The 16607-nt window shown below is 38.4% G+C and overlaps 1 protein-coding gene across 13 annotated transcripts in view; it reads left to right on the top strand.

Moving 5' to 3' along the window:
- LOC133556278 (uncharacterized) overlaps nucleotides 1-16323 on the top strand; it is a 283472-nt gene extending 267149 nt beyond the window's left edge. For 4 of the 13 annotated variants that reach the window (XM_061906041.1, XM_061906038.1, XM_061906043.1 and 1 more), the window contains 13 exons: nucleotides 982-1002; nucleotides 1665-1685; nucleotides 1874-1900; nucleotides 3534-3622; nucleotides 5283-5420; nucleotides 5793-5916; nucleotides 8317-8361; nucleotides 8441-8512; nucleotides 10282-10429; nucleotides 10948-11004; nucleotides 11728-11805; nucleotides 11873-12032; nucleotides 13682-16323. In XM_061906041.1, the coding sequence (XP_061762025.1) occupies nucleotides 982-1002; nucleotides 1665-1685; nucleotides 1874-1900; nucleotides 3534-3622; nucleotides 5283-5420; nucleotides 5793-5916; nucleotides 8317-8361; nucleotides 8441-8512; nucleotides 10282-10429; nucleotides 10948-11004; nucleotides 11728-11805; nucleotides 11873-12032; nucleotides 13682-13964 (1263 nt within the window). In that variant the 3' untranslated portion in view covers nucleotides 13965-16323. The other 9 variants (XM_061906046.1, XM_061906045.1, XM_061906044.1 and 6 more) reach the window with 4 other exon arrangements.
- Nucleotides 16324-16607: the final 284 nt, after the last annotated feature.

Raw genomic sequence — 16607 nt, 5'->3', positions numbered from 1 at the left:
TTGTCTGTTTACGCATCCTCCTCTTTTTACTCTTCCTCTTTTTTTTCTCACTTCCTCTTTTTACTCCTCCTCTTCCTCCTCCACTTCCTCTTTTTACTCTTCCTCTTTTCACTCCTCAACTTTCTCTTTTTCCTCCTATGGTAAATGGGTTATAAATGGGTATAGCGCTTTTTACCTTCAAGGTACTCAAAGCGCTTCGACACTATTTCCACATTCACCCATTCACACACACATTCACACACTGATGGAGGTAGCTGCCATGCAAGGCCCTAACCAAAACCCATCAGGAGCAAGGGTGAAGTGTCTTGCTCAAGGACACAATGGACGTGACGAAGTTGGTAGAAAGTGGGGATTGAAGATTGAAACAGGAACCCTCAGGTTGCTGGCAAGGCCACTCTCCCAACCGCGTCACGCCATCCCTGTGTACTCCTCTTCCTCTTTTTACTCCTCCTCTTCCTTTTTTCACTCATTTTCCTCTTTTTACTCCTCATCCTCACTTCCTCTTTTTACTCATCTTTCTCTTTTTACTCCTCCACTTCCTGTTTTTATTACATCTCTTCCTATTTTTACTCCTCATCTTCCTCCTCCACTTCCTCTTTTTACTCTTCCTTTTCCTCCTCCACTTCCTTTTTTACTCCTCTCTCTTTTTACTCCTCCTTTTCCACTTTCTCTTTTTACTCTTCTTCTTCCTCCTCCACTTCCTCTTTGTACTTCTCCACTTCCTTTTTATACTCCTCTTCCTTTGTTTACTCCTTTTCCTCTTTTTACTCATCCACTTCCTCTTTTTATTCATGTTCCTCTTGTTACTCCTCCTCTTCCTCTTTTTACTCCTCCTAATTCTAGAAGGATATAAAAGGTTGTAGAAGAACGCAGAAAGACAAATCGTGTGTGTGTGTGTGTGTGTGTGTGTGTGTGTGTGTGTGTGTGTGTGTGTGTGTGTGTGTGTGTGTGTGTGTGTGTGTGTGTGTGTGTGTGTGTCAGGTGGAGGTGTGCAGCAAACAGGTGGGTGCTGAGCAGAGTGGAGCGCAACTTTCTTCACACACATCTTTTAAAGATGGCCGCCCTGTTGCAGAACATGCTTGTCTTTGATTGGTTGTAATCATTAGTAGCAATATTTATTTAATGTAATAATTCGTAAAAAAATTAATGATTAATTGTAATAATATGTTGCAGTAATAATAATTATTAGCAATGATTAATTGTAATAATTAGGAGCAATAGTAATTGTCATAATTCATTGCAATATTTAGTAGCAATAATGAACTAAAATAATTATTTGCAATAATATTTTATGTAATATTTTGAGCTATATAATAGCATTAATAATTGTATGGCAATAATTAGCTGCAATAATAAATAATTGTAATAATTGTTTTAATTAGTAGCAATAATTAGCTGCAATAGTAATTAATTCTAATAATTAGTAGCAATATTTGTATTAATTAGTAACAATATTTAATTGTAATAATTAGTAGCAATAATTAATTGTACTATTTAGTAGCAATAATTAGCTGCAATAATAATTAATTGTAATAATTATTTGTATTAATTAGTAGCAATAATTAACTGCAATCATAATTGTAATAATGAATGTAACACATAGTAGTAATAATTAGGTGCAATGATTGATTGTTTTAATTAAATATTTCTTCCTGCTGCTAAAGTCTAAAGAGGACATCAACAAGGTTGGTGGTCACCATGGCAACTTGTGCTGTGCTCCTCACCACAACTGTGTTGTTTTTTCTCATGTTGTGTTGTGTTGGGTCGTGTTTGATTTCTGTTGTTTTGTGTCGTGTTGTGTCACAGCATGTCGAATCATACTTGTGTTATATTGTGTGTTTCTTTTCTGTTTTTTTTGCATCACTTCTTGAAGACTGAAGAGACAGTTGCCACAAATAAGGTGTGTGTGTGTGTGTGTGTGTGTGTGTGTGTGTGTGTGTGTGTGTGTGTGTGCGTGCGTGCGTGCGTGCGTGCGTGCGTGCGTGCGTGCGTGCGTGTGTGTCTGTGCATCAGTGTTGCAGCAACAAATACACACTCCACGGAGTATGACTCTGGTAAAGATCCATGTTGTGGGTCTGCAGGGACACAACCAATGCGTTAAGACGATTAAAGGGCTGGCACGCTAACAGTGTTGTATACCAGACTAATGTAGAGTCGTTATGGACAGGTAGGTGTGTAACACGTGTGTTTCTAACAGTGTTTTATAACAACATTGGTATTCAAGACTAATGTAAAGTCAATATGGACAGGTTGGTGTGTAACACATGTACAACAACGTTGGTAGTCCAGACTAATGTAGCGTCGTTATGGCCAGGTAGGTGTGTAACACATGTGTTTTTAACAGTGTTGTATACCAACACTGGTAGTCCAGACTAATGTACAGTCGTTATGGCCAGGTAGGTGTGTAACACGTGTTCAACAACATTGGTATTCCATACTAATGTAGAGTCGTTATGGACAAGTAGGTGTGTAATACGTGTGTTTTCAACAGTGTTGTATACCAACATTGGTAGTCCAGACTAATGTAGGGTCGTTATGGACAGGTAGGTGTGTAACACGTGTGTTTCTAACAGTGTTGTATACCAACAATGGTAGTCTAGAATAATGTAGAGTCGTTATGGACCGGTAGGTGTGTAACACGTGTTGAAATGGTGAGACTACAAAAAACTGTTCGCGGTCTGCGAAGTATTCTGTCCAGGTGAGGTATGCCATCACAAGTTGTGTGGACCTGTATCGTCCATCGTGGTGGACAAGGAGCTGAGCCGGAAGGCAAAGTTCTTCATTTATCGGCAGATTTAGGTTCTTACCCTGACCTATGACCTAAGAACTTTGGTTATGACTCAAAGGAGAAAGTTAGTGGTGGTTTTTCAGAATTGACTTCCTGTTACTCAACCTTCATCCACTTGACTTCCTGGTACTCAACCTTCATCCACTTGACTTCCTGGTACTCAACCTTCATCCACTTGACTTCCTGGTACTCAACCTTCATCCACTTGACTTCCTGTTACACAACTTTCAGCCAGTTGACTTCCTGTTACAAAACATTCATCCACTTGACTTCCTGTTACTCAACCTTCATCCACTTGACTTCCTGTTACTCTATTTTCATCCACTTGACTTCCTGTTACACAAACTTCATCCAGTTAACTTCCTGTTACACAACCTTCATCCAGGTCTTGAACCACATACTGTACTTTACCCTAATAGGGGATTGTTTATGTTATTGTTATATACTTATTTTATGTACGCTATGTTATGAAAAAACACAGAGGCTATTTCATCCCTACAAGCCTGCTTCACAAGTTTCCCTGATTTTCAAATCCCCTGAAGAGCTGGCATCAAATAGCCTCTGTGTTTTTTCCTGACCTAAGGTATATTCCGGTGTTGAGCACTGTATAAGGGATAAACCACAAGTTTACTTCTTTTATTTATGTACATTATTTTATGTATATATATATATATACAGTATATATGTATATATTTATTTATGTATATATTTATCTATGTATATTATTATATATTTATTTTTGTAGTTGGACTCAGAGGCTGCTGACATCCTGAATGATCTCCAGGTGAAGCTCAACACCTTCATGGACAACTTCAGTCATGTCTTCGCCAAGAGGTCAGCACACACACACACACACACACACACACACACACACACACACACACACACACGTGCATACATGACAAATAGTCCAAAATGGTGATTTTTATGACATTGTGTCAAAGTACCAATGTGTGAATCTCAAAACACATTCATAATATATATTTTTTTATTAATATATATGTTTCTATTAAATGTATTAGTAATAAAATATATGTTCCTACTATAAGTATTAATAATACTATATATGTATTTATTAAATGTATTAATAGTAATATGTATGTTTCTATTAAAAGTATTAATAATAATATATATATGCTTCTATTACAAGTATTATTAATAATAATACATGTTTCTATTAAATGTATTATTAATGATATACATGTTTTTATTCAAAGTATTAATAATAATATGTATGTTTCTACTGTAAGTACTACTAATAACATGTTTCTATTAAATATATTAATATTAATATGTAGATTTTTATATTATAAGTATTGATAATTGATATGATATTTTTAATGTATTAATAATAATATGAAGATTACTTTTAATTGTATTAAAAATAATATATGTTTCTATTGAATGTATTAATATTGATAATATATATGTTTATATTAAATGTATTAATATTAATAATAATATATAGTTCTATTAAATGTATTAATAATAATATATATGTTTCTATTAAATGTATTAATAATAAATATATGTATATAGCTATGTTTCTACTATAAGTATTATTAATAATATATATGTTTTTATTAAATGTATTAATAATAATATATATGTTTCTATTCAATATATTAATAATATTACTACGAAAATTAGTAGTAATGATAGCAATAATAGTAGTACTAATAGTATGCTTCCAGTAATAGTAATAATACACACTCAGTGACCTAGTGGTTAGAGTGTCCGCCCTGAGATCGGTTGGTTGTGAGTTCAAACCCCGGCGGAGTCATACCAAAGACTATAAAAAATGGGACCCATTGCCTCCCTGCTTGGCACGCAGCATCAAGTGTTGGAATTGGGGTTTAAATCACCGTAAATGATTCCCAGTGCTCCCCACTGCTTCCCTCACTTCCCAGGGGGTGATCAAGGCTGATGGGTCAAATGCAGAGAATAATTTCACCACACCTAGTGTGTGTGTGACAATCATTGCTACTTTAACTTATTAGTAGTACTAATAGTATATTTACAATTTACCCTGTTGTAGTAGTATTAGTAGTTGTACTAGTAGAAGTATTAGTAGTAGTATTATTAGTAGTAGTAATATTGGTGAATGTGTGTAGTTTCCAGACAGGTGTGACAGTATTAGTATTAGTATCAGTATTAGTATTAGTATTAGTCATAATATTGGTGTTGGTGAATGAGTGTAGTTTCCAGACAGGTGTGACAGTATTTGTGACAGTATTATTATTATTATTAGTAGTAGTATTAGTAATAGTAATATTGGTGAATGTGTATAGTTTCCAGATGGATGTGACAGTATTAGTAGTAGTAGTAGTAGTAGTAGTAGTAATATTGGAGAATGTGTGTAGTTTCCAGACAGGTGTGCGGTGTTAGTAGTACTAGTATTAGTAGTAATATTGGTGAATGTGTGTAGTTTCCAGACAGGTGTGACAGTACTTGTAGTAGTAGTATTAGCAGTAATATTGGTGAATGTGTGTAGTTTCCAGACAGGTGTGACAGTGTGCATGCGTGACATGGCAGACATCTTGTGTCACATGAAAGGACCTCCTGACAGCAACACAGCACAAGCAGATGCTGACCTCATGCTGAGACCTCTGATGGACTTCCTGGACTCCAAGTATGTCTGTAATATAAATATAATATGATATTTATAACATGTAAGTACCTCTTGTGTTTATATCAATAATATTGAATGTATTATGATAATATTGCATTTATTATAATAATATAGTATTCATAGTATTATAACAAAGAGAGATAAAACATGGTTAATGTGAGTGTGTGTGTGTGTGTGTGTGTGTGTGTGTGTGTGTGTGTGTGTGTGTGTGTGTGTGTGTGTGTGTGTGTGTGTGTGTGTGTGTGTGTGTGTGTGTGTGTGTGTGTGTGTGTGTGTGTGTGTGTGTGTGTGTGTGTGTGTGTGTGTGTGTGTGTGTGTGTGTGTGTGTGTGTGCGTGCGTGCGTGCGTGCGTGCGTGCGTGTGTGCGTGCAGCCTGGGTGTGTTTGCTGAGGTGTGTGAGAAGACAGTGCTGAAGAGGATCCTGAAGGACTTGTGGAAGGTTGTCATCATCAGCTTGGAGAAGACAATTGTGTTACCATGCAGCAACGACAGTCTGGTAACACAACACTCACTACACACACTACACTCACTACACTCACCACACACACTACACTCACTACACTCACTCACTACACTCACTACACACATTCACTACAATCATTACACTCACTACACACATTACACTCACTACACTCACTACACACATTACACTCACTACACTCACTAAACACATTACACTCACTAAACACACTACACACACTACACTCACTACACTCACTACATTTGGTACAAAAAGTACACTCTGGTCACTCACTACACTCAGTACACTCACTACATTCAGCACAATAAGTACACTCAGTACAATAATTACACTCAATACCCTCACTAATCTCAGTACACTCACTACACTTACTACACTCAGTACCCTCACTAATCTCAGTACACTCACTACACTTACTACACTTAGTACACTCATTACAGTCAGTACACTCACTACAAGCAGTACACTCACTAAACTCGCCACACTTTCTATACTCAGTACAATGAGTACACTCACTACACTCAGTACACTGACTGCACTCACTACACGCAGTACATTCAAAACCCTCACTACACTTACTACACTCTGTACAATAGTACAGTAAGTACACTCACTATACTCACTACACTCAGTACAATAAGTACACTCACTACACTTCAATAATTGCAATGTGTGTGTGTGTGTGTGTGTGTGTGTGTGCGTGCGTGCGTGCGTGCGTGCGTGCGTGTGAACTCTGTTCATAAAATTCATTACTTTTATGGACAGAATTTCTAGGCATAGTCAAGGCGCTGAGGGGATCCAGTTTGGTGGCTGCAGGATTAGGTCTCTGCTTTTTGCAGATGATGTGGTCCTGATAACTTTATCTGGCCAAGATCTTCAGCTCTCACTGGATCGGTTCGCAGCCTAGTGTAAAGCGACTGGGATGAGAATCAGCACGTCCGAGTCAATGGTTCTCGCCCGGAAAAGGATGGAGTGCCATCTCCGGGTTGGGGAGGAGACCTTGCCCCAAGTGGAGGAGTTCAAGTACCTAGGAGTCTTGTTCATGAGTGAGGGAAGGGTGACTCACGAGATGGACAGGCGGATCGGTGCAGCGTTTTCAGTAATGCGGACGCTGTATCAATCCGTTGTGGTGAAGAAGGAGCTAAGCCGGAAGGCAAAGCTCTCAATTTACCGGTCGATCTACGTTCCCATCCTCACCTATGGTTGTGAGCTTTGGGTCATGACCGAAAGGATAAGATCACGGGTACAAGCGGCCGAAATGAGTTTCCTCTGCCGGGTGGCAGGACTCTCCCTTAGAGATGGGTGAGAAGCTCTGCCATCCGGGAGGAGCTCGAAGTAAAGCCGCTGCTCCTCCACATCGAGAGGAGCCAGATGAGGTGCTTTGGGCATCTGGTCAGGATGCCACCCGAACGCCTCCCTCGGGAGGTGTTTAGGGCACGTCCAACCGGTAAGAGGCCACGGGGAAGACCCAGGACATGTTGGGAAGACTATGTCTCCCGGCTGGCCTGGGAACGCCTCAGGATCCCCCGGGAGGAGCTGGACGAAGTGGCTGGGGAGAGGGAAGTCTGGGCTTCCCTGCTTAGGCTGCTGCCACCGCGACCCGACCTCGGATAAGCGGAAGAAGATGGATGGATGGATGGATGGATGGATGGGTATGTTTGTGTGTGTGTGTGTGTGTGTGTGTGTGTTATATCAAATGAATCAATGGATAATGTACAATGATATAATGTATAATACAGTGGTTCTCAATCTTTTTTCAGTGATGTGAACATTTTTTAATTCAAGTACCCCCTAGTCAGAGCAAAGCATTTTTGGTTGAAAAAAAGAGATAAAGAAGTAAAATACAGCACTGTCATCAGTTTCTGATTTATTAAATTGTATAACAGTGCAAAATATTGCTCATTTGTAGTGGTCTTTCTTCAACTATTTGGAAAAAAGATATAAAAATAACTAAAAACTTGTTGAAAAATAAACAAGTAATTCAACTATAAATAAATATTTCTACACATAGAAGTAATCATCAACGTAAAGTGCCCTCTTTGGGGATTGTAATAGAGATCCATCTGGATTCATGAACTTAATTCTAAACATTTCTTCACAAAAGAAGAAATCTTTAACATCGATATTTATGAAACATCTCCACAAAAAATCTAGCTGTCAACACTGAATAAGCATTGTTGCATTTCTTTTCACAGTTTATGAACTTACATTCATATTTTGTTGAAGTATTATTCAATAAATATATTTATAAAGGATTTTGGAATTTTTAGAATATTTTTGAAAAATCTCACATACCCCTTGGCATACCTTCAAGTACCCCCACGGGTATGCGTACCCCCATTTGAGAACCACTGGTATAATATATTAACATTGTTATTGATGTATATCATATAAATATTGGTAATAACTTTTTAGGGTGCTCAGATTCTCACGGCCGCCAAAGGACTTTCTAACCTGAAGGTCAGTTCACAATTTTGAGTTGGACATACAGTATGACCCTGTACCTCTGAACTTTGATCTGAGTGTGTCTCCTTTTCAGAGCGGAAGTGAAACCAAAACACTGACGCCCAAGCAATGTGTCATCATAGACGCCAGCTTGGAGAGCATCAAGGTAGGCGCAGTCACATGACTTTTGTTCCACAAGGACACACTCTTATTTTGAAAGGACATACAAAGTAGGTTCAGGCACATGAATTTTGTTCCACTAGGACACATTCTTATTTTGAAAGGCCATACAAAGTAGCTGCAGTCACATGACTTCTGTTCCACTAGGACACACTCTTGTTTTGAAAGGACATATAAAGTAGATGCAGTCACATGACTTTTGTTCCACTAGAACAGGGGTCGGCAACCCAAAGTGTTAAAAGAGCCATTTTAGACCAAAAATACAAAAACAAATCTGTCTAGAGCCGCAAAAAATGAAAAGCCATATCATATACGGATAGTGTGTCATGAGATATGAATTGACTTAAGATGACTTAAAGGAAGCTAAATGAGCTCATATATACCTATAAATGAGGCATAATCATGCAATATGTACACATAGTTAGCCTAAATAGGATGCTAGCATCAATTAGCTTGCAGTCATGCAGGGACCAAATATGCCTGATGAGCACTCCACACAAGTCAATATCGTCAACAAAACTCACCTTTGTGCATTCACGCACAACGTTAAACGTTTGGGGGACTAAGTGCGACAGAAAAAGAAGTGGCATAAAACACGTCCGAGACAGCCAGGGAAAGTTGTACATTTAAACAAACTACAGTGAGTTCAAGGACCGCCAAAATTAGCAGGACAAAACACAGCTTGCCAAATACTCAAATCAGTGAAGCATGTTTAATATAAACAGTGTGCTTTATAACAATTAGGGAGGTTTGTGTCATGTTTGTCCTCTTGCAGAAACCATATTTACACAAAAAATTAATTTTTTTTCCCCTATTTTTTTTAATTTTTTCATACATTTGTGAAAAAGCTCCAGAGAGCCACTAGGGCGGCGCTCAAGAGCCGCGGGTTGCCGACCCCCGCACTAGGACACACTCTTATTTTAAAAGAACATACAAAGTTGGCGTAGTCACACTCTTTGTAGCAATATACATCCATACATCCTTTTTTCTACTGCGTGTCCCTTTCGGCGTCACGGGGGTTGCTAGAGCCTAGAACAGTTATATTATTAATAAAATATCTGATATGTATTTACAGCAATATTTTCTTATTGATGAAATATTTGATGTGTATTTACATGAATATTTGTATTATTCATTCATTTTTTATGTGTATTTACAGCAATATTTTTATTATTGATAAAATATTGGATGTGTATTTACAGCAATATTTTTACTATTAATAAAATATTTTATGTATATTTAGAGCAATATTTATATAAATCAAATATTTGATGTGCATTTACATCAATATTTGTATCATTAATCAAATATTTGATGTTTATTTAGAAAAATATTTGTATTATTAATCAACTATTTGATGTGTATTTACAGCAATATTTGTATTAATAACATATTTAATGTGTATTTACAACAAAATTAGTATCATTGATAAAATAATTTGATGTGTATTTACAATATTTGTATTTTTAATCAAATATTTAATGTGTATTTACAGCAATATTTGTATTATTAATAAAATATTTAATGTGTATTTACAGCAATATATTTGTATTATTAATAAAATATTTTATGTTTATTTACAGCATTATTTGTATTATTAATCAAATATTTCATGTGTATTTACAACAATATTTGTATTATTAATAAAATATTTAATGTATATTTACAACAATATTTGTAAAATTTATCAAGTATTTCATGTGTATTTACAGCAATACTTGTATTATTAATCAAATATTTCATGTTTATTTACAGCAATATTTCCATGCTGGAGGAAACGGTCTGAAGAGAAGTTTCGTGGATAAAAGTGCTGAGTTAGAGTCTCTGCACTACATCTTGTCACTTTACTCCCAGACCACTGACATTCTCATCAGGACTTTCGTCAGCACGCAGCGCTCACAAGGTAACCACACCCCCTACCAGGGTTAGACACTCCCCAGGGTTGGACAGTTGGACACGCCCCCTATCAGGGTTAGACACGCCCCATAGTGGCTGCTCCCCAGGATTGGACATACCCCGAGTGGCTGCTCCCCAGGGTTAGACAGTTAGACACGCCCCCTACCAGTTGGTCCCCAGGGTTAGACACGCCCCCAGTGACTGGTACCCGGGGTTAGACACGCCCCCTAGTGGCTGGTCCCCACGGTTAGACACGCCTCCTAGTGGCTATTCCCAGGGTTAGACAGTTAGACACGCCCCCTACTAGTTGGCCCCCAGAGTTAGACATGCCCCCTAGTGGCTGGTCTCCAAGGTTAGACACGCTCCCTAGTGGCTAGTCCAAGGGGTTAAACACGCCCACTATCAACTACTCCTCGGATTAGACACGCCCCCTACTTGCTGCCCCCCAGAGTTAAACACGCCCCCTAGTGACTCAGTCCAGTCCTTCTTGTCTCTTATTGGTCGCTTTGCTGTCCAACCAATCAGTGCACGGCGGGATGGGCATCAGGATCACAGCCAATGAGAAGACTCGACCCGATAGAGGTAAGTCTTTAACCCCGCCCCCTGCTGACATCATCAATATTGAATCTGTTTTTAAACCATATTGATCAGGTAGGACAATATTCATAAGAATATTAATGATGATAAATATTCATAAGTATATTGATGATGAATATTCATAATAATAGTAATGATTATTATTATTATTGATGATAATGAAGTTAGTTATGCTGATTAAGAATATTAATAGTAATATTATTGAATATTAGTATTAAAAATATTAATGATATAATTATTGATGACTATTACTAATATTTATAAATTGATCAGGTAGCGGCATGGAGAATAATAATAATGATGAATAACACTATTAATGATTATTACTAATATCGATGGCTTGATCAGGGAACGCGTGGAGAATGTTAATGATGAATATTAATAAGAATATGAATGACTATTACTAATATTGATATATTGATCAGGTAGCGGCATGGAGAAGCCCATAGGAGAGATGATGCTGATTATTAATAACAATATTATTGATGATGAATAATATTATTGATGACTATTACTTATATTGATCAGGTGGCGGCGTGGAGAATATTAATGATAATATTATTGATGACTATTACTTATATTGATCAGGTAGCGGTGTGGAGAATATTAATAATAAAATGATTGATGACCATTACCTATATTGATCAGGTAGCGGCGTGGAGAATATTAATGATAATATTATTGATGACTATTATTTATATTGATTAGGTAGCGGTGTGGAGAAGCCCATAGGAGAGTTGCTACTGCAGGTAGAAACCACCAAGGAGCATAAAGTCAACGTGAAAGGTGAGTTTGGAGAGACATGTTTAAAAAAGATAATGTCCTCCTTCCAAATGTTCTTCCTGTCCCCTAGTCGTTGCCGTCAACGACATGAAGTGGCAAACATCTGGAATGTTCCGGCCTTTTGTGGAAGTTTCCCTGGTGGGACCTTTCTTGGCGGACAAGAAGCGCAAGTTTACCACCAAGTCCAAAAACAACAGCTGGAGCCCCAAGTTCAACGAAACCTTCCAGTTGTGAGTTTTAGCCATTAGCACCAGCATTAGCACTAGCATTAACACCAGCATTAGCACTAGTATTAGTATTAACACGAGCATGAACATTAACAATAACATTAGCACTAACATTAGCATTAACATTAGCATTAAAAATGACACTAGCACTAACATTAGCATTAGCATTAACACTAGCATTAGCACTAGTATTAGTATTAACACGAGCATGAACATTAACAATAACACTAGCACTAACATTAGTATTAGCACTAAAATTAGCACTAACATTAGCATTAACACTAGCATTAGCACTAGTATTAGTATTAACACAAGCATGAACATTAACAATAACACTAGCACTAACATTAGCATTAGCACTAACATTAGCATTAACACTAGCATTAGCACAAGAATTAGTATTAACGCAAGCATGAACATTAACAATAACATTAGCATTAACATTTGCATTAGCATTAGCACTAACATTAGCATTAACAATAAAACTAGTACTAACATTAGCATTTACACTAGCATTGGCATTAACACTAGAATTAGTATTAACTCTAGCATGAACATTAACAATAACACTAGCTCTAGCTAGGGACGGCGTGGCGCAGTGGGAGAGTGGCCGTTCGCAACCCGAGGGTCACTGGTTCAAATCCCACCTAGAACCAACCTCATCACGTCCGTTGTGTCCTGAGCAAGACACTTCACCCTTGCTCCTGATGGGTGCTGGTTGGCGCCTTGCATGGCAGCTCCCTCCATCAGTGTGTGAATGTGTGTGTGAAAGGGTAAATGTGGAAGTAGTGTCAAAGCGCTTTGAGTACCTTGAAGGTAGAAAAGCGCTATACAAGTACAACCCATTTATCATTTATCTAGCACTAACATTAGCATTGCCACTAGCATTAGCACTAACATTAGCATTACCAATACCATTAGCACTAACATTAGCATTAACACTAGCATTTAATGGTAAATGGTAAATGAGTTTTCTACCTTCAAGGTACTCAAAGCGCTTTGACACTACTTCCACATTCACACACTGATGGAGGGAGCTGCCATGCAAGGCGCTAACCAGCACCCATCAGGAGCAAGGGTGAAGTGTCTCTCTCAGGACACAACGGACGCACGGCCACTCTCCCAACTCCATTAGCACTAGTATTAGTATTAACACGAGTATGAACATTAACAATAGCACTAGCATTAACATTAGCATTAGCACTAACATTAGCATTAACACTAGCATTAGCACTAACATTAGCAATAACATTAGCATTAACATTAGCATTAGCACTAATATTAGCATTAGCAATAACATTAGCATTAACACTAGCTTTAGCACTAGTATTAGTATTAACATGGGCATGAACATTAACAATAACACTAGCACTAACATTAGCATTAACACTAACATTAGCATTGACAATAACATTAGCATTAACACCAGCATTAGCACTAACATTAGCATTAAAATTAGCATTAACACTAACATTAAGCATTGACAATAACATTAGCATTAACACCAGCATTAGCACTAACATTAGCATTAACACTAACATTAGCATTAACAACTACATTAAGCATTGACAATAACATTAGCTTTAACATTAACATTAACATTAGTAATAATACTAGCAATAGCATTAGTAATAAGACTACTCCCCGCGCAGTGTCCTGGGCAAGGAGTCGTCAGACTGCTACGAGCTGCACGCCGCCGTCAAGGACTACTGCTTCGGCCGGGCGGACCGCGTGGTGGGCGTGGCCGTGCTGCAGCTGCGCCACGTGGCCGAGCGCAAGAGCTGCGTGTGCTGGTGTCCTTTGGGGCCCCGCGTGCACACAGACCAGACCGGCACCACCGTCATGCGCATCCTGGCCCAGCGGCCTGCTGACGAGCTCGCCAAGGAGCTTGTCCGCATGAAGGCGGAGTCTCGGCCGGCCGAGGAGGGGACGTGAGCCACGCCCACTCCTTCAATATGCAAATGAGTCGTAATCATCAACTCTCTTTTGATGTCCTCCTCATTCTTGGACGTCAAGCATGTTAGCATTTTAGCTAACAGGAAGTACTTGGTTAGACAGGAAGTACTTCAGATAACAGGAAGTAATTGATCTAACAGGAAGTACTTGATCTGACAGGAAGTACTTGAGTTGACAGGAAGTACTTGAGGGGACAGGAAGTACTTGAGCTGACAGGAAATACTTTATCTAACAGGAAGTACTAGCTCTGACAGAAAGTGCTTGATATGACAGGAAGTACTTGCTCTAATTGGAAGCAATTAAGCTGACAGGAAGTACCGTATTTCCTTGAATCGACGCCGCAGCGTTAATTAATTTAAAACCTCTTCTCACTCCGGTGCTTACCAAAGGCATGCGGTAAAGGCAAGCATGCGCTAATTGTTTTAAAACCTCTTCTCACTCCGGCGTTACCAAAGGCATGCTGTAAATTTAGGCCTGCGGTTAAAAATTTGAGTGTGATGTAAGGATACCATCATGAAAAGCACATTTAATTAAAAAAAACTTTACTATGGTCTTACCTTTACTCATAAATGAAGTCCATGCGCAGCTCCTTCTGATCAAAATCATCAATAACTTGTTTATAGAAGTCTGCGTTATCTTTCTTTCGTTTTAAAAGTCTCTCTGTCTCGATGGAGATCTTTCTTTATCACCTCCTGCTTCGATTGAAAGTCCAGTTTTGAAAACTGTTTTATTTTAGATACGTAATCCTCCATGTTAAAAGTGCAAGCAAGAGGAAAAAATAAACTGCTCACTCTTGCTGCTTGTTGTCACTTCTTCTGCAGCCGAGTAGTCACAAGAAGGATTACTAGTGCCCTCTACCACCAGGAGGCGGGAGTCATTTAATGACTCATATTTGACACACGCAGCTATGGTATATTAATAAAACATAGCTGCCTACTGTTCTTTTTAGCATATTCAATAGCTTTGACCTTATATCCTACTGAATAGCTCTTAATCTTCTTCCCTTTATGCGATTTAAAATTATTGAAATCAGCCTCCTCCCTTTTTTAAAATGATGACAGGGGAAGTGTCACTCGTGACATGACGAGTTTGACCCGGCGGAAATTCTAGACATGCGCTAATATAAATGAAATTTTGTGAAACGAGTTTGACCTGGCGTTAATCCTGAGCCGGCGGTAATGCTAAGCATGCGCTAATTACTTTGCGAAACGAGTTTGACCCTGCAGTAATTCTAGGCAGGCGCATACGATATACCCGTGGGCAATTATAGGAAATACAGTACTTCCTGTTAGATCAAGTACTTCTACACAACAAACGTGACATCACTCCCTGTCAACATGTGACATCATTTCCTGACAGAAAATGTGTGCCATCACTTCCTGTCGACATGCGACATATCACTTCCTGATCACATTGGACATTACTTCCTGTCAACATGCGACATCACTTTCTGTCAACATGTGACATCACTTCCTGACAAAAAATGTGTGCCATCACTTCCTGTCGACAAGCGACATCACTTCCTGACAACATTGGACATTACTTCTTGTCAACATGCGACATCACATCCTGACATTGGACATTACTTCCTGTCATCATGTGACATAACTTACTTCCTGTCAACATGCGACATCACTTCCTGACAAAAAATGTGTGCCATCACTTCCTGTCGACAAGTGACATCACTTCCTGACAGCATTGGACATTACTTCCTGTCAACATTCGACATCACTTCCTGTCAACAGGTGACATCACTTCCTGACAACTTCCTGATCACTTTCCTGTCAACAGGTGACATCACTTCCTGACAACTTCCTGATCACTTTCTTGTCAACATGTGACATCGCTTCCTGACAACAAATGTGTGACATCACTTCCTGTCGACATGCGACATGACTTTCTGTTAACATGTGACATTACTTCCTAACAACAAACATGTGACATCACTTCCTGTCATCAAACGTGTGATATCACTTCCTGTGCACTTTGTGTGTAGAAGTGTGTTGAGAGAGCCAAAAGTGTGTGAAAGAAAGAATGTTGTTGCTTGAAATGCAATAAAATTTTGTTTATTGACAATGTGCCAAGAAATGTAGTTGCAAGTGTGGCTTTCAAAAAGTGCACTTTTGCCAAAAGCTTGAAGTACAACGCATTGTGTTGTTGCTGTTGTTGTGTGTCCAGCATGTAGCTGACGTGTACAAAGTAGAATGTGTGTATTTCTGTCACATAGAAATATTTGGGACATCAAATATTCATGAAGGACATCACTTCGTGTGTCAGCTTCATCCACTTTTTCTAAAACCACCCTTTCACAATAAAGTGTTTTGTCTCCTTTCTCACATAGCATTACCTAAATGTGTTTCCACACTTTTCAAAATAAAGGTCACCAAAAACGAAATGTCATTATTGGCTCCATCTGAAGATCAAATGAAAAATAAGTTTGTTGTATATTTGGAGCCGACGGTAGATTTATTTCACAGTGTCAGATAGAAGAGAATGGCACATATATGGAAATAAACAAAGGTGTTGACACACAACAGTGACAAAGTAACTGTTTTGAACAACAAAAAGAGGCCACGTAAAAGACAGTAAGATAGTCACACCCCGCCTCAGGTGAATGTAATG

This window comes from Nerophis ophidion, linkage group LG07 (assembly GCF_033978795.1).
Source record: "Nerophis ophidion isolate RoL-2023_Sa linkage group LG07, RoL_Noph_v1.0, whole genome shotgun sequence".
NCBI classification, from domain to species: domain Eukaryota; kingdom Metazoa; phylum Chordata; class Actinopteri; order Syngnathiformes; family Syngnathidae; genus Nerophis; species Nerophis ophidion.
The sequence above is the reverse complement of the archived record's forward strand: the minus strand, read 5'-3'. Positions and strand labels throughout refer to the sequence as shown.